This window comes from Mandrillus leucophaeus, unplaced genomic scaffold, assembly GCF_000951045.1.
Source record: "Mandrillus leucophaeus isolate KB7577 unplaced genomic scaffold, Mleu.le_1.0 Scaffold14, whole genome shotgun sequence".
NCBI lineage: Eukaryota > Metazoa > Chordata > Mammalia > Primates > Cercopithecidae > Mandrillus > Mandrillus leucophaeus.
The window spans coordinates 4,389,984-4,408,786 of NW_012101365.1; the positions used below are offsets into that span (position 1 = coordinate 4,389,984).

Sequence of the window (18,803 nt, forward strand, 5' to 3'; positions counted from 1 at the left end):
TGAAAAATTCACTAGAAGGGCTCAACAGCACATTTGAGCAGGCAGTAATAAGAATCATCACACTTAAGATGTATCAGTTGAGGCCGGGCACGGTAGTTCACGCCTGTAATCCCAACACTTTGGGAGGCCGAGGCGGGTGGATCACGAGGTCAGGAGATCGAGACCATCCTGGCTAACATGGTGAAACTTCATCTCTACTAAAAATACAAAAAAATTAGCCCGGCGTGGTGGCACATGCCTGTAATCCCAGCTACTCGGGAGGCTGAGGCAGGAGAATGGCGTGAACCTGGGAGGCGGAGCTTGCAGTGAGCCAAGATCGCACCTTTGCACTCCAGCCTGGGTGACAGAGTGAGACTCCATCTCAAAAAAAAAAAAAAAAAGATGTATCAATTGAGATTATCCAATCTGAAGAACAGAATGAGAAAAGAATAAGGATGAAGAGAGACTTGTACTATGCCATCAAGCATACCAACAAAGGCATAATGGGGGTCCTAGAAGGAGAGAAGAGACAGAAATGGGCAAAAGAATACTTGGGGAAATACTGGCCAAAAACTCCCCAAATTTGGTGAAAAACACTAATGTATACATCTAAAAAGTTTTAACAAACTCTAAGTGGGATAAATTAAAGTGATCTATACCTAAACACATTGTAATCAAATTGTTGAAAAACAAAGAAGAGAAACTTAAAGGTAGCAAGAGAAAAATGACTCTTCATGTACAAAAAATCCTAAGGAAAATTAACAGCTTTCTCATCAGAAGCCATGAAGGCCAAAAGGCAGGTAAATGACATACTCAAAGAACTAAAAGAAAAAGACTGTAAGAATTCTATATCTAGCAAACCTATTCTTCAAAAATGAAAGAGTGGCCGGGCATAGTGGCTCACGCCTGTAATCCCAGCACTTTGGGAGGCCGAGGCAGGTGGATCACGAGGTCAGGAGATCAAGACCATTCTGGCTAACACAGTGAAACTCTGTCTCTACTAAAAATACAAAAAATTAGCAGGGCATGGTGGCAGGCACCTGTAGTCCCAGCTATTTGGGAAGCTGAGGCAGGAGAATGGCGTGAACCCAGGAGGCGGAGCTTGCAGTGAGCCTAGATCGTGCCACTGCACTCCAGCCTGGGCAATAGAGCGAGACTCCGTCTCAAAGAAAAAAAAAAAAAAAATGAAAGAGTGGAAGAGAAGTAGTAGCAAAACCATCTATATGCAGACAACATGACATTATATAGAAAATCGTAAGGGATCCACTAAAAAACTCTTGGAACTAATAAATAAGTTCAGCAAGCTTGTTGGAAACAACATCACCAGTACACAAAAATCATTTGTATTCTATAGATTTTTAATGAACACTCTGAAAATGAAATTAAGAAAACAATTCCATTTTCAATAGCATCAAAAAATACTTAAGAGTACATTTAACAAAAGTAGCTAACACTTGTACTCTAAAAATACAGAAAACATTGTTGAAAGAAATTAAAGAAGACCTAAGTAAGTAGGAAGACATCCCATGTTCATGGATGAGATCTTAATATTGTTAGATGGCAATACTCCCAAAATTAATATATCAATTTAGTGTAATTTTCTTTTTTGAGACATGAACTGGCTCTAATATTCAGGCTGGAGTGCAGTGGCAAGATCATGGCTCACTGCAACCCCAAACTCCTGGGCTCAAGCAGCCCTCCTGCCTCAGTCTCCCAAGTATCTGGGACTACAGGCATGTAATGCCACATCTGGCTAATTTCAGTGCAATCTGTATGAAATGTCCAATTGGCTTCTCTGTAGAAATGGACAGGCTAATCATAATATTCATATAGAAATTCAAGGGACTCTGAATAAGCAACAATCATGAAAGACAAAAACAGAATTGGAAGACTCACACTTCCCAATTTCAAAACATACCACAGAGCTACAGTAATCAAGGCATTGTGATGCTGGCATAAGAATAGACATATAGGTCAATGTAATACAATTGAGAGCTCAGAAATAAACCCTCACATTTATGGGAAATTTATTTTCAACAAGCGTGCCAAGACCATTCAATAGGGAGGTAATCTTTTCAACAAATGACAGTGGGACAACTGGATATTCACATGTGGGAGAATGAAGCTAGAACCTTACCTCATACTATATAAAAAAGTTACCCAAAGTGGATCAAATACCTAAATGTAAGAGCTAAGACTACACAACTCTTGAAAGAAAGCATAGATACAAATCTTCATGAACTTGGATATGACACAAAGCACAAGCAACAAAAGGAAAAGTAGATCGATTGGACTTCATCAAAAGTAAAAACTTTTTGCTTCAAAGGATACCATCAAAAAAATGAAAAGGTTAAGATAAAGGTGAAGAAAAAAGTGAAAAGGGCCCGGGTGCAGTGGCTCACACCTGTAATCCTAGCACTTTGGGAGGCCAGGCCAGGAGGACCACTTGAGGCCAGGAATTCGAGACCAGCCTGGGCGACAAAGTGAGACCTTGTCTCCACAAAAAAAAAAAAAAAAAAAGTCCACAGAATGGAAGATAATATTTGTAAGTCATAAGGGAGTTTTATCTACCATATATAAACAATTCTTATCATCTCAATAAGACAGGTAACTCAGTTTTTTAAATGAGCAAAGGATGTGAATAGACGCTTCTCCAAAGACACACAAATGGCCAAAAAGCACATGAAAACATGTTCAACATCATTAATTATTAGGAAATGCAAATCAAAACCATAGTAAGATACCATTGCATACCCACTAGGGTGGTTATAATTAAAAAAAAAAAAAAAATCTATAGCGTCTATAGAGACAGGGTCTCTATCACCCAGGCTGTATTTCATAGCACTCGGTTCACACCACCAGAGTAGTACATAATCCACCTGTTACACTTGGCTCTTTACTTGTCTGTACCCCTCAACCCTTCAGTAGACTGTGAGTTCCTTGGGTACATACAGGAAGTAAATTTAAACTTTTGCTGCCACTGGGTCTGACATCTAGGCATGTACTTTGTAAATGTTTATTGAGCTAAAATCTGGCCACTGGTATTCCTTAACACAGGAGCTTGGGTTGGATAGAGATCAGAGATAATAATTTAGGAGCAGGCTGGGGCAATAGAAGAGGAAGCCAGGTCTCTAGAGCTGATGCATCTAAATTTCATTTTTAGCGAATTGAACAGAGGGATGTGAGGAAAGCCAGCTTGAAAGAAAAGAAGGAGAGAAATCAGAATGAGGCTTTACTCCAGGCCATCAAGGTGAGTTCTCAAACCTTAGGTTTTTATGGTCCTGCTAAATCCACTAATCCTGTGAAGCTTGTTGGGAACCTTTCTTGGGATGCTTTACCTGAAGGAATTTGTTCATTTTCTTTCTACTTTGGTAAAGCAGTGTGACAGAGGAGACCAGGCTGTGGAGTCAGGCCACCCCAGTTCAGTCAGCTCTCTCACTCGTGTGCATGTGTTGGTCTCAGTAACATATACAGTTATCTCCACTTATCTGAGGCAGATGTGTTCCAGGATCCACAGCGATGCTTGAAATCTCAAATAGTACCAAACCTGATTGCCATCAGTCAGAACACATTTCTGTTTGTGTCTTCCACCTACAAATATTATGCCTTTTCCATCTTAGCTAAAGCACTTATCACACATTGTGGCCATAATTTTTGCAGTTTGAGGTACATCAGCAACAGCAAAACTAGCATTAATTTCTTTTTCCTGTTTCATAATTTCACAGATAGAAGGTTTCTCTTACCATAGACCTTAGCAACCTCAGCATACAATTTTTCTTTTAATTAAGCTGAGAAGTTTCACCTTTTTACTTAAAGGAGGTAGTTTATAGCTTCTGTTTGGCATATCCATATTGCCAGCATCAGTACTCTTATGCTTTGGGGTCCTTATTAAGTAAAATGAGTGTTACTTAATACAGAGACTATGATACCATGACAGTCAATCTCATCATTGAGATGGGTACTAACTCACAGGTGGGTATCATCTATAGCATGGATGTGCTGGACAAAGGAGCAGAGCCTGTGATTTCATCATCTGCTACTCACAGCAGTGCATAATTTAAAACGTACAGGTTGTTTATTTCTGGAATTTTTCATTTCATATTTTCAGACCATGGTTGACCACTGGCAACTGAAACTGCGGAAAGCAAAACCATGGATAAGGGGATGCTACTGTACTGAATACCTGCTTTGGGTTAAGTGTTATTTAATCTTCACAATGGCCTTCTGAGATAGGTTATCTTGCTTCTGTTTTGCTGGATAATAAAATAGTTTCAGAGAGGTAAAGAAACCTCACACAGCTCACATGTGTTAGAGCCAGGTCCTTGCTCTTAACCACTGGGTTATACTGCATCTTGAGAAAGTTTGACATTTTTGGATGTTGCTCCTATAACAACAACAACAGCAATAATAAAATCCTACCTTCCCTTTCTCTTTTCTGTATTTTGAAATGTATGTAGTCTGACCCAAATCTTGCTTTAACCTTGATACCTAGGGAGTCACCTGTTTGAGCTTGTTTGGTTTTCATGAAGGAGAGAGTATCTGCTGGGAGATTATGGGATAGGTTTTTTTGTTGTCGTTGTTGTTTTTTTGTTTTTGTTTTTGTTTTTTTTTTGAGACAGAACGTTGCTCTGTCGCCCAGGCTGAAGTGCAGTGGCGTGATCTTGGCTCACTGCAACCTCTGCTTCCTGGGTTCAAGCAATTCTGCCTCAGTCTCCCGAGTAGCTGGGATTACAGGCACACACCACCATGCCCAGCTAATTTTTGTATTTTTAGTAGAGACGAGGTTTCACCATATTGGTCAGGCTGGTCTCGAGCTCTTGACCTCAGGCGATCCACCTGTCTCGGCCTCGCAAGGTGCTGGGATTATAAGCGTGAGCCACCATGCCCGGCCGGGATAGGTTTTTTATTATTTGTTTAGTTAAATTATGCACCATTTATATTACTTGTTGACTGTAAGAAACTTAACACTGCTAAAACATACTCCACTATTCCCTCCCCACAACAGTCTGTTTACATGTATTAACACATCAAACAGATTAGAATACTCCAGATTTTTCATCTAATTCTCATTCACAGTGAGGGATTTGTTCATTTTCTTAAATGTAGAATATGGGATGCCCAGACACCCAGATATTTGCATACACACTTTTTTTGTTTTTTTGGTTCTCTCCTTTAGTGTAACCCTTCATCTCAAACTTAACATACATAAGAATTACTCTCAACAGTACACAAAGCCATGCATGCTGTATTTACTAATGGTTTAAGGGAGGAGTCAGCAAATTGCAGCCATTGGAACACAGCCCTGCCTATTTGTTTGTGTACTTACTACTTATGGCTGTTTTCACACTACAGTGGCAGAGTTGAGTAGTTTATTTTGACAGAGACCATTGCCCAGAACTCTTAAAATATTTCATATCCAATGCTTTAAGAAAAAGTTTGCTAACCTCCAATTTAGGGAATATCATCAAATCTAATTTTGGTTGCATGTCATTTCCCCTCATGTGCTAACCTTAGGAGCCCCTGCACGCTTACATAAGAGGTGACCCTACTATTTCAGACTCTTGCTTTATGCCCATGTCTGGGAGACAGTCAAGATTAAGTCAGTGCACAGTCTTTCTAATATTCCATGTCCCAGCTAAACTGAAACATTTGACATTTCTGTATAGGCTATCTTCTTGATCTTTTCTGTGCTTTTGCACAGGCCGCTCCTTGGAGTGGAATGCTCTTCCTCCCTTCTAAGTGCCCCTCCCTTCCAACTTCTCTGCTTTTCAAAGTCATTGTTCAAGGCCTAGCATATCTTAGTCACCTCCAGCCCCCAAGGCTGAATTAATTATTCCATCATCTGTGGTTCCCCAACTCCACTTCTTACCTTATATCATCATTATTTTCATAGCTGTCTCACCACTTGATATTGAGCAGAGGCTTGAGGGCAGGTAACCATGTCTAGGTCTCTGTGACACAGGGTCCAGCACAAGGTAGATGCTCAATGAAGGTGAGTTAAGTAAGTGGTACCTACTATGCGCCAGGCCTCAGGGATAATGAAGATGGATTGTGTGTAGTGTTGTCCCTCGGAGCTCCCATTGTTACGGTTTTTTTCTTTTTTTTTTTGGTGTGTTAAAGATGTCCATGTTCATTCAGGGTATGGATGGGGAAAATTAAATTAAAAATAAAGTTAATTGTGCAGCCTGGACGATATAGTGAAACTCTAGTCTCTTCAAAAAATAAAAATAAATAAAAAATAAAAAAATTAGCCAAGTGTTATGGTTTCTTTACTTCAGTAAAATGGGTTTGCATCCTCCCACACAATAAGATGTGCATTATGTGTGTGTTTCTGTCTTTAACCCAGGCTAGGAATATCAGGCTCTCAGAAGCTGCCTGTGAGGATGAAGATTCACCCTCAGAAGGTCTAGATGAGCTTTTCCTGGATGGACTCAGCTCTGAGAACCCCCATGGAGCCAGGCTGAGTCTAGATGACCAGGGCAGGCTGAGCTGGCCTGTGCTCTTTCTGTACCCAGAGTATGCCCAGTCGGACTTCATCTCTGCTTTTCATGAGGACTCCAGGTACTGACTTGCCCAGGAGCCCTCTGCTTTTACTTGCATCCTGTCTCTTTTTGTGACAGGAGGGACAAGTGGATTTTTGGTTGAGAAGGGAAGATAATGGTTTAGAGGGTTTCACACAGTCTGGTGTGAAATCTCTCTATCCTGTAGCTGACTGAACCTTGACTGACTAGGTTTGCAACGACAGACAAAAGTCTCATCATCGTACTGACTGGGCTAGTATGTGTAACACCACAGTATTGTGTTTGCCAAAGAGTGGTATACATCACTGGTGAAATATCAAGTCATTTTAGGTAACACATGCATAGCAACTTAAGTGAATATTAATTAGAAAAAAAATAGAGAGGCCGGGCGCTGTGGCTCATGCCTGTAATCTCAGCACTTTGGGAGACCGAGTCAGGCAGATTACTTAAGGCCAGGAGTTCGAGACCAGCCTGGCCAATATGGTGAAACCCAGTCTTTACTAAAAATACAAAAAATTAGCTGGGCGTCTGTAATCTCAGCTACTCAGGAGGCTGAGGCATGAGAATCACTTGAACCTGGGAGGTGGAGGTTGCAGTGAGCCAAGATCATGCCACTACACTCCAACCTGGGTGATAAAGCAAGACTTTGTCTCAAAAAAAAAAAAAAAAAAAAAAATATATATATATATATATATATGTATCTTGTGATTTCATAGGGTTAATGCATAGAATAAGTCTAATTGTAAGACCATTTTTTTTGTAATCTTTTTTTTTTTTGGAGACCAGGTCTCACTCTGTTGCCCAGGCTGGAGTCCAGTGGTGTGATTATGGTTCATCACAGCCTCCATCTCCCAGGCTCAGGTGATCCTCCTGCCTCAGCCTCTCAAGTAGCCGGAACCACAGGTGAACACCACCACATCTGGGTAATTTTTTAATTCTTTGGTAGACACAGAGTCTCTCTATGTTGCCCAGGTTTGTCTTGAACTCCTGGGCTCAAATGATCCTCCCACCTCGGCCTCCCAAAGTACTGGGATTACAGGCATGAGCCACTGCACCCGACCAGAAATGTTTTTAACCCTGAATCTGTTTAAAGAAAATTATGTCAGCTGGGCATGGTGGCTCACGCCTGTAATTCCAGCACTTTGGGAGGCCAAGACAGGAGGATCACTTGAGGCCAGGAGTTCAAGACCAGCCTGGCCAACATGGCAAAATCCCATGCCTACTAAAAATATAAAAAATTAGCCAGGTGTAGTGGCACATGCCTGTAGTCCCAGCTGCCTGAGAGGCTGGGGCACGAGAATCGCTTGAACCTGGGAGGTGGAGGTTGCAGTGAGCAGAGATCGTGCCATTGCACTCCAGCCTGGGTGACAGAGCAAGACTTTGTCTCAAAAAAAAAAGAAAAGAAAATCCTGTCAGTCAGGTGCAGGGCTCACACCTGTAATCCCAATACTTTGGGAAGCTGAGGCAGGAGGATCATTTGAGCCCAGGAGTTTGAGACCAGCCTGGGCAATATAGGAGACCCCCGTCTCCACAAGAAAAAGAAAAAATTTAGCCAGGCATAGTGGCATGTACCTGTAGTCCCAGCTACGCAGGCGGCTAAGTTAGAGGAATTGCTTGAGCCTGGAGGTCGAGGCTACAGTGAGCTATTATGCCACTGTAGTCTAGCCAGGGTGACAGAGTGAGACCGTGTCTCAAAAGAAAAAAAAAATATGTCATAATAGGACAAGTGATACATATGCACATTTTGGGTATTGCTGTCAAATGGGTTAAGCCTGCATTTCATGTTTTATACATGCTAGATAACTTTGAATTAGTGTCTGGGGACTGATGTGGGAAAATTGGTCATGAGTTATTGATACCCAGAAAGTACACATTTTATCCTTAGGTTTATTGATCATCTAATGGTGATGTTTGGTGAAACACCCTCTTGGGACCTAGAGCAAAAATATTGCCCTGATAATTTGGAGGTAAGAGAAGTTTTATTTCGTTCCTCTATGGAATTAATTTTTTTTTTTTTTTTTTGCGGTGGGGGGAAGGCTGGTAGAGGGAGGAGAAACTGACTGCTTTTTTTTTTTGAAAATTATAGTAAAATATACATGACATAATATTTACCATTTTAACCATTTTTAGGTGTATAGTTCAGTGGCATTAAGAACATTCACATTGTTGTGCAACTATCACCACCAGCCATCGCCAAAACCTTTTCATCATCCCAAATTGAAATTCTAAGTACTTCATATAAGTGGAATCATACAGTATTTGTCCTTTTATGTCTGGCTTATTTCACTTAACATCATGTCTTCAAGTTTCATACATATTGTAGCATGTGTCAGAATTTCCTTTTTTTTTTAATTTTTGAGACGGAGTCTCACTCTTTCACCCAGGCTGGAGTGCAGTGGTCTGATCTTGGCTCACTGCAACCTCTGCCTCCCAGGTTCAAGCAATTCTCCTGCCTGAGCCTCCTGAGTAGCAGGGATTACAGGCACGTGCCACCACACCCAGCTAAGTTTTGTATTTCTAGTAGAGATGGGGTTTCACCACATTGGCCAGGCTGGTCTCGAACTCCTGACCTCAAGTGATCCACTCATCTCGACCTTTCAAAGTGCTGGGATTACAGGTGTGAGCCACCACACCCAGCCGGAACTGTCTTCCTTTTTATTTGCTTTTATTTTTTGAGACAGAATCTTGCTCTGTCACCTAGGTTGGAGTGCAGTGGTGCAATCTCAGATATTGCAGCCTTGCCTCTAGGGTTCAAGTGATTTTCATGCCTCAGGCTCCAGGTAGCTGGGATTACAAGCATGCGCCACCACACCTGGCTAATTTTGTTTGTATTTTTAGTAGAGATGGGGTTTGCTATGTTGGCCAGGCTGGTCTTGAACTCCTGGTCTCAAGTGATCCACCCTCCTTGGCTTCCTAAAGTGCTGGGATTACAGGCGTGAGCCACCATGCCCAGCCAGAATTTCTTTCCTTTTTAAGGCTGAATAACATTCCATTGTTGGGATTTTTTAAATAAAAAAATCACAATTTCCAGCATAAAGAATTTTCTTTTTCTAACATTTGAGAGTAGGATGCCAACTGATGTCCCATCACCCCTGAATACTTTAGTGTGCATTTCCTACACGAAAGGACATTTTTCTTTATAATACCCATATAGCTATCAAAGCAGGAAATTTACTTTAATTCACTGCTACCATCTAACCCTCCATTCGGGTTTCACAAATTCTTTATAGCAAAAGGGTTTTGTTCAGAATCACATACTGTATTTAGTCATCATGTAGCTTTAGTCTCCTTTGGTATGGAAGAGCTCCTCAGTCTTTCCTCCACTTTTTTTTTACTTAAAAAGTTTGCATTCATATTTTTGTGATCATGTGACTCAACTGCAGTACACTTTCTTGATCTTAACACCTTTGAAGATTACAAATCACTTATTTTGTGGAATGTCTGTCAGTATGGGTTTGTCTCATGTTTCCTTCTGACTAGATTTGGATTATACATATTTGTTTGTTTGTTTTGAGACAGAGTTTTACTCTTGTTGCCCAGGCTGAAGTGCAATGGTGCGATCTCGGCTCACTGCAGCCTCCGCCTCCAAGGTCCAAGCGATTCTCCTGCCTCAGCCTTCTGAGTAGCTGGCATTACAGGCATTTGCCACCATGCCCAGCTAATGTTTTGTATTTTTAATAGAGACGGGGTTTTGCCATGTTGGCCAGGCTGGTCTCAAACTCCTGACCTCAAATGATCTGCCCGATTTGGTCCCCCCAAAGTGCTAGGATTTCAGGCATGAGCCACCGCCCCTGGCCTGGATTATGCATATTTGGCTGGAATATTACAGAAGTGATGCTGTATTCTCATTGCACCTATCAGGTGGTATGTGATCTCTCTTTGTCCCATTACTCATGATGTTCTCTCTGATCACCTGATTGAGGTGGGGTCTGCCAGCCTTTTCCACTGTACAGTTACTTTTTCTTTATGATTGATAAGTGTTTTATAGGGAGATGCTTTGAAATGGTGTAAATATCTCATTGCTTGTCAGACATTCTACATATTTATTTATTTGGTGGATTTATAGTTTCCTGTTTGATTTAGTGAATTTTAATCTGTTACTATGATTGTTTCTTTTATGCTCAGAATATCCCAGATTTGGCCAGTGGGAATCTCTTCAAATTTGTTTCTGTGTCCTTTTGACTGTTGTCTATTTTTAAAGTGGTTGCTACACAGGATGTTCTAGGTTCAAATTGTGCTTTCCTTGCCCCAGCTCTGGAATCAGCTATTTTTTCCCAAGGAGCCCTGGTTCTTTCTAGTGAAGAATGGTATTTAGAAGCCGAGATCTCTGTGCAATAAGTGTATTGATTAATACAGTGGGGGTAGACAGGCAAGCTTACTGCCTCAATGCTTTCTCAGTGCCTCAACTGAGGAGTATGTGTGTGTGTGTGTGTGTGTGTGTATGTAAAACCATGATGTCTCATTGGTATCTCCAACTCTAATCCAGCATTCACAGGATTTTTTCTCCCTTTCTACATATGTAACAATGACTTTCTTCTTCTTTTTTCTTTTTCTTTTTTTTTTTTTTATCTTCTGTTACTGGTAGAGATGGGGTTTCACCATGTGGGCCAGGCTGGTCTTGAACTCCTGACCTCAAGTGATCCACTCATCTTGGCCTTTCAAAGTGCTGGGATTACAGGTGTGAGCCACCACACCACAGCCTGGCTGTGTTGCCCAGGCTGGAGTGCGGTGGTGAGATCTTGGCTCACTGCAGCCTCAACCTCCTGAGCTCAAACGATCCTCCCACCTCAGCCTTCCAAGTAGCTGGGACCATAGGCGTTTGCCACCGTGCCCAACTAATTTTTGTATTTTTAGTAGAGACGGGGTTTCACCATGTTGCCCAGGCTGATCTTGAACTCCTGAACTCAAGTGATCCACCTGCCTCAGCCTCCCAAAGTGCTCAGATTACAGGCATGAGTCACCATGCCTGGCCTGACTTTATTATTTTTAATATAGTTATTTGTTTGATCAGTTCCCCTCCTGTCATCACCGCTGGCCTCTCTCCTATGTGGAGCCTTCCTCACCCTACTTGGACTCTTGACTCCACATGTTAGGCTACTGCCCCCATGTGGGTGCCTTCCTCACCCTGCACAGACTCTGACATCCTGCACTGCTCAACGACCCTACATGGACACCCTCCTCATCCTGCTTGGGCTCCCCCACAGCAGGCCACCCCCTGCCATGAGTGGTCACCCTCCTTACCCTAGTTGGGCCTGTATACTCCATCCATATTAGTTGTCCCCATGCATGGATACCCCCTTTTCACCCCACATGGCCTCTGACACCCCACCTTGGACAGCCATCTTACAAGGGAGCACTTCTTCCCCTGCTCAGGCCTGCTGGCCCCCAGCATGGATACCCTTCTCCACTGGTCCTGCTCTGACACCCTCGGCAGCTTCCTATGCGGATGTCTTCCTCACCCTGCTTGGGCTTTGACATGCTGCACAGACATCCTTCTCACCTTCCTCAGGCTCTTTCCTGCTCTGAGCCACCATAGCTTTCTCCTCCACATACCTGATGGCTTTAGTCTGAATTGTTAGGGAAAGGAGGGCTACATAGGCCGGCCCTGAGTCTTAACTCTTCTGTCTACTAGCCAGGTAGTGTTGGCAAGTTGTTCTCCTTCTCTGAGCCTTGATTCTGTCTTTGGAAGATGGAACTGATAATAGCCTCTCTTACAGTGGCATGGCGGGGACTAAATGCAAAGCACCCAGCTACACAACCATATAAAGGAGACATTCAACTGCTAACAGTTGCCATCTTTTAAATTTTCCCTGGGCTTAGCCTTAACTAAGGCTGCCAAAGCGCTTTATCTCTGACTCTTGCCCTTCTGTTAATCTTGCAGGTCTACTTTGAAGATGAGGACAGGGCAGAACTATACCGCGTGCCTGCCAAGAGCACCTTGCTGCAGGTTCTACAGCACCACAGGTGAGTTACCTCATGGCACTGAGTAGACTGGGAAAGATGCTCAGTGTATTAGTCCATTTTCACACTGCTGATAAAGAAATACCTGAGACTGGGCAATTTACAAAGAAAAGAGGTTTAACAGAGAACTCATAGTTCCACATGGCTGGGGAAGCGTCACAATCATGGCAGAAGGCAAGGAGGAGCAAGTCACCTCTTACGTGGATGGCGGCAGGCAAAGAGAGAGAGCTTGTGCAGGAAAACTCCCTTTTTTTTTGAGACAGAGTTTCGCTCTTGTTGTCCAGGCTGGAGTGCAATGGCGCGATCTCGGCTCACTGCAACCTCCACCTCCTGGGTTCAAGCGATTCTCCTGCCTCAGGGCCTCCTGAGTAGTTGGGATTACAGGCGCCTGCCACTACGCCTGGCTAATTTTTGTATTTTTAGTAGAGAGAGGGTTTCACCATGTTGGCCAGGCTGGTCTCGAACTCCTGACCTCAGGTAATCCACCTGCCTCAGCCTCCTAAAGTGCTGGGATTACAGGCATGAGCCACTGCTCCCGGTCAAGAACTTCCATTTTTAAAAGCATCAGATCTCGTGAGACTTAGTCGCTATCACAAGAACAGCACAGGAAAGACATACCCCCATGATTCAGTCATCTCCCACCGGGTCCCTTCCACAACACATGGGAATCATGGAAGCTACAAGATGAGATTTGGGTGGGGATACAGAGCCAAACTGTATCACTCAGGCACCATCCCAGGAGTACAGCCAGGTTCTGATTCCGCTGCTGATCGATTGCCTCATACTCCCCTCCTTTCTGCCCTGAGCACAGAGCTGTATGAGACAGCAGCCATGGAGTCTACCCTGGCCCATTAAACTTAGCCATTAGTCAAACATGCTCTAGTGTGATGATAGCCCACTGCACCACAGCCATAACACTCCAGACCAGAGGAGATAAATGGGGCTGGTCTGAGAATGGAGAAGCTGCCTCGTTTTTGTACATGAAGGCTGCTAGGGTGGCCTTCTTTCTTTTTTTTTTTTTTTTGAGACAGCATCTCGCTCTGTCACCCAGGCTGGAGTGCAGTGGCGCGATCTTGGCTCACTGCAACCTCCACCTCCCCAGGTTGAAGCAATTCTCCTGCCTTAGCTTCCTGAGTAGCTGGGTTTACAGGGACCCACCACCATGCCTGGCTAAGTTTTGTATTTTTAATAGAGACGGGGTTTCACCATTGTCCAGGCTGGTCTCAAACTCCTGACCTCCGGTGATCCACTCACCTCGGTCTTCCAAAGTGCTGGGATTATAGCCGTGAGCCATCGCACCCGGCCAGCCTTCCATTTCCTAATTGTACCTATACCTATGTCTCCTGATGCTCTTTCTTTCTTTTGTTTGCTTTTTCTTATTTTTAATTTTTTTTTAAATAGAGACGGGGTTTTACCATGTTGGCCAGGCTGGTCTTGAACTCCTGGGCTCAAGCAATCCACCTGCCTCAGCCTCCCAAAGTGCTGAGCCACCACACCCAATTTAATTTTTTTTTTTTTTTGAGATAGAGCTTCACTCTCTCACCCAGGCTAGAGTGCAGTGGCATGGTCTTAGCTTACTTCAGTCTCTACCTCCTGGGTTCAGGCAGTTCTCCTGCCTCAGCCTCCCGAGTAGCTGGGACTACAGGCATGCACCACCAAGCCCGGCTAATTTTTGTATTTTTAGTAGAGATGGGGTTTCACCATGTTGGCCAGGGTGGTCTCAAACTCCTGACCTCAAGGCATCCACCTGCCTCAGCCTCCCAAAGTGCTGAGATTACAGATGTGAGCCACCACACCCAGCCCCCAAAATTTTTTTAAAATTATTTTTATGATAGAGACGAGGTGTCTTCTCCAGGCTGGTCTTGAACTCCTGGGCTCAAGCAGTCCTCCTGCCTCACTCTCCCAAATAGCCGGGATATTGAGTGCATGCCACTGTCCCGGCTCCTGATACTGTCATGTGAAGAGAGCATTGGCTCTTGAAGTCAGACCCATCATCATTGACTGGCTGCGTGACTCTGAGCACACGCTGCCTCTAGGACTGCCGCCTCATCTCTGGAACGGAGTCATACATGCTTACACATTTCTCAGGTATTTGAGAGCCAATGAGAGGATAGGAGTTGAAGTGCTGTTGTGAACTGCACAGGGCAGTCCTGCTGTAGGAGGGCATCTTTGTCATTAGCAGTGGCAGCAAGATGGATTTGGCAGTTGTCTCAGAGAAGCTGTGAGGTGTTCCTGGGCTATAAGGGAGTGCCCTCAGCAGATTTGCAAATTGACTCTTGGACTACTTTTCCTTAAGCTTTGACCAAAGCAAAGAAGAGAAAAGCAGATGCTTTTGCACTTAAGCTAAAAGAGCCCAATGTATTAGTGTAAAGAGAATGGTTGGATGTGGTAGGAAATGAGGCTAGAAAGCTAAGTTAGGGTCATACATCTGGACGCGGTGGCTCACGCCTGTAATCCCAGCACTTTGGGAGGCCGAGGCAGGTGGATCATGAGGTCAGGAGATTGAGAACATTCTGGCTAACATGGTAAAACCCCGTCTCTACTAAAAAAAAAAAAAATATTAGCCGGGCGTGGTGGTGGGTGCCTGTAGTCCCAGTTCAGGCCATTCTCCTTAACACGGGAGGGAGAGCTTGCAGTGAGCTGAGATTGCACCACTGCACTCCAGCCTGGGCGACAGAGCGAGACTCTGACTCAAAAAAAAAAAAAAAGGAAAGCTAAGTTAGGGCCATACAGGAAGGCCTGAATGCCCTGCTAAGGAGCGTAAACTTTATCCTGATTGTGGTGTACACCAGGGTTGATTTTTTAAAATTAAAAAGATTTTAAAAGATGTACACAATAGGCTGGGTACAGTGGCTCACACCTATAATTCCAGCATTTTGGGAGGCTAAGGCATGAGGATCACCTGAGCTCAGGAGATCATCCTGAGAAACATAGCGAGATCCTGTCTCCACAAAAAAAATGTTTATGGTGTTGTGCACCATAAACGTAGTCCTAGCTATTTGGGAGGCAGAGGCAGGAAGATTGCTTGAGCCCAGCATTTCAAGGCTGCAGTGAGCTATGATCACACCACTGCACTCCAGCCTGGGTGAGAGTGAGACCCCATCCTCCCACCACACAAAAAAATTACAGAGTAATGTAAAGATTTGAAGTGTACTGTCCAGTGGCGAGGCCTGAAGTAGGAGGAGGGGGATTAGAAAGAGGTTTAGGAGGCAGATTGGATGGGAGCCGGTGTAGTGTTAAGTGATGTGATAGAGGTGTCCAGCTGGTCTTAATGCTTTGGCTTTGGCTTGGTAGGCAGGAAGGAAAGGTTTTTCCAGATCTAATTGATACCTTTGGTGGTGTTTTACTGTGGTCCCAAATCTCTCTTCTTCTAGTTTGTAGACACATTTTTAGCTGCTCATTTTCTCAGTTGTTAGCACATTACCCAGAATTCTTTAAAGGCCTGAGTTCTGTCCTACACCAGAGGAGAAATCTAAGTAGAAAGCGGAATGATGCTTGGAGGAAACCAGATTCATGCTTCTCAGAAAATGTAAATGCTCTTGGAAGTTACTACCTTTAAAATTATTACCATAGGCAAGAGCCTACCCAGGACTGGTTTCTGGCAACTTCAGACCCTAAACTGGGTGGAGCTAGAAATAGGCCCTCTGTCCCAAAGCAGGCACACTGAGTAATGCAACGCCGCTATCCCCGGGAGGCCAAAGCCCTCCCTGCCTCTCCAGCCTGCCTCACTCCTTTTGCTTTGTGCCCTAGCCACAGCAAACGTTCGGGTTACTTGCGCCTCCTGGCTTTTGCTCCCCAACCCCCATCACCACTCCTTCCCCAAATTAAAGCCAAGTTCAGACATGGCATCTTCCAGGAAGCCTTTTTTGATTCCCTTCCTCATAGAGGGAACCGTGCTTCCTTGGGATAATACTGTGCCTCACAAATGCTTCTGCAGTTGTACCTTGCTGTCATTAATTGGTTCCTCATCTCCCTCCCCTCCAGGACTGAATTTGAGAACAAAGATGATGATGTGTGGGTGTTTGTTTTTTAATCTCTGTGTTTTCAGCATAGGGCCTGGCTTACCACTGAATGTTGAATGAATGAATGAATGAAACCATGCTTTATAGTTTTATTTCATATTTAGCCACAGACATGCATGATGCCAGAGGACTGGCCTAAAGGTTCTGGCAAGGTTGTAAGGATGAGAATGTCATGCTAATTTGCCAGATTTATGAACAACCAAATAACTGTGCTAAACTTGCATTTTCATGTTGACTCCCATCCAAAGGCTCACCTTGAATGTTGTTAGGAAGGTGCATGGATGGTTAAGATTGTAATTAAATTAACACCCTCTCTTTTGTTGTGTTCACGGCAGGTACTTTGTAAAAGCCCTGACACCAGCATTTTTGGTCTGTGTAGGATCTTCTCCTTTTTGCAAGAATTATCTCCGGGGGAGAAAGGTGTACCAGATACGATGACCGAGCCAGGGCCCCTGGATCTCCTCCCTCACCCTCCTCTGCTGGGAACCTAGCACACCTGAATCAGCTGGACATACTGCTGGAGTCCAGTGCTTTATTTCTGTCACCCTGGGGATAGTCCTTCCTAGCATCATGGTAGGGGAGGAGCCGCTGGATTCCCCAGACTGCAGCCTCTCTGGCTGGTCTTCACTTTCCTCAGTTGATGTAAAACTCTGTGCCTTGGCCATGATGTCCTTGGACTCCATCTCTCAAGGGACCATCTGCCGCAGTTACCACAGCAACTGACCTGAGCAGCACCCTGGTCTGTGGAGATGGACTTAGGATCCAGTGACATGATTCTGAACTTCTGTGGAGTTTGACACCTTAGAGAAGCTACCCCTCAAACTGCACATATACACACAAACAATGCATAGAATTCCAAGGCTTTAAAGCTGAGAGACCCTGGCCTCAAGTTACTTCACGAGCACAGAGGGGAGCCATGTGGGGTTGCTGCAGATGCCTTGAGGTGAAATGAGGGCAGGAAAGCCACATCTTGCTCAGCATTTATAAAGACCATGTAAACTGAGATCCTTGGTACCCTAAAAAGATTGCCAGTTTTCTTCATCTTTGTCATATGGAGGACTGTGACAGACTTGGACAGTGGCCTCTGAGTTCTTCTGCAGTTTTAACATTTTAGGATTTTGTCTTTTAAACTGGAAAACCTTCTAGCATGTTGGGTGGTATAGGGTATATTTTTGTCTGCAGCTGTTTGTTGTCCCATTCCTAAGAGGAGTTTATCCATCCTCACCTGTAGCTGTGTGACTTCCTGCAGTGCCCCCACCCCATCCCCCCGGGAGAGTGTACTTCCCTGCTTCCGATGCAGAGGGATATTCGCAGGCATGAGCTGTCCTGTGTCTGACAGAAGCCTGAAGAGTCATGTGTGGTTGGCCCATGCTCTTCCCTCTGCCGTGAGAACACGTTTCCCACAGAGGAGCCATTCCATGGAGCTGAGCTACAGCAGCTGGCCTGCAGCCACTGAGTGTCACAGGAATGAGAGAGCAGTGTTTGCTGTAGTAAGCAGTGAGATTTGGGGGTTGGTTGTTACTATAGCAGAGCTAATGCATCAGTAAACTGAAACCAGCTGCTGTCCTTAAAGTGGACTAATTTGAGGCTGGGTGCGGTGGCTCATGCCTGTAATCCCAACACTTTGGGAGGTGGAGGCAGGTGGATCATCTGAGGTCAGGAGTTAGAGACCAGCCTGGCCAACATAACAAACCCCATCTCTACTAAAATACAAAAATTAGCCAGGTGTGGTGGCAGGCGTCTGTAATCCCAGGCGTCTGTAATCCCAGCTGCTCGGGAGGCTGAGGCAGGAGAATCACTTGAACCCAGGAGGCAGAGGTTGCAGTGAGCTGAGATCGCGCCATTGCACTCCAGCCTGGGCGACAAGAGCAAAACTCTGTCTCAAAAACAAACAAACAAAAAAGTGGACTAATTTGAAGTTTTGCGTAGTGTGCCTCGCTGTTTTTGAAAGGAAATTGGCTGTGGAATATTTACAAAGAACCATGCAGCTTCCAGGTGCCGGTCCCTGTCTGTGGCTTGTGGCCAGGAAGCTGAAGTTCAGCCTCCTTCCTATGCCTGGTTTTGGCCACTTAAGTAAGGACCTGGGGACCACCTGAGGGCCTGGTTTGGGTAACTTAAGGGCCTGAGGACCAGGAGGCTGATGGACATGAGGTCCTCTGTGCACTCTCTGCTATTAGACCTAGGAGAGACTGAGAAAGTAATTTTAGGGATTGTTAGCACATAGGGATGGGAAAAGGAGAGAGCTCTGCCCCTGCTGAGACCTGATCCTGTATTCAAGTGCTATTAGCCACATGGGAACCTGGAATCTTGACCCTGCCCT

At 44.4% G+C, this 18,803-nt stretch overlaps 1 protein-coding gene across 2 annotated transcripts in view; it reads left to right on the forward strand.

Moving 5' to 3' along the window:
* The window catches only part of TTC4 (tetratricopeptide repeat domain 4), a 28,443-nt gene extending 10,406 nt beyond the window's left edge, over positions 1 to 18,037 (forward strand). The window contains exons 6-10 of one of the 2 annotated variants that reach the window (XM_011973829.1): positions 3,143 to 3,229; positions 6,326 to 6,540; positions 8,386 to 8,467; positions 12,382 to 12,464; positions 16,819 to 18,037. In XM_011973829.1, coding sequence (XP_011829219.1) covers positions 3,143 to 3,229; positions 6,326 to 6,540; positions 8,386 to 8,467; positions 12,382 to 12,464; positions 16,819 to 16,921 — 570 coding nt within the window. In that variant the 3' untranslated portion in view covers positions 16,922 to 18,037. The remainder of the gene's footprint in view (positions 1 to 3,142; positions 3,230 to 6,325; positions 6,541 to 8,385; positions 8,468 to 12,381; positions 12,465 to 16,818) is intronic. The other variant, XM_011973830.1, reaches the window with a different exon arrangement.
* The last annotated feature ends 766 nt before the right edge of the window (positions 18,038 to 18,803 follow it).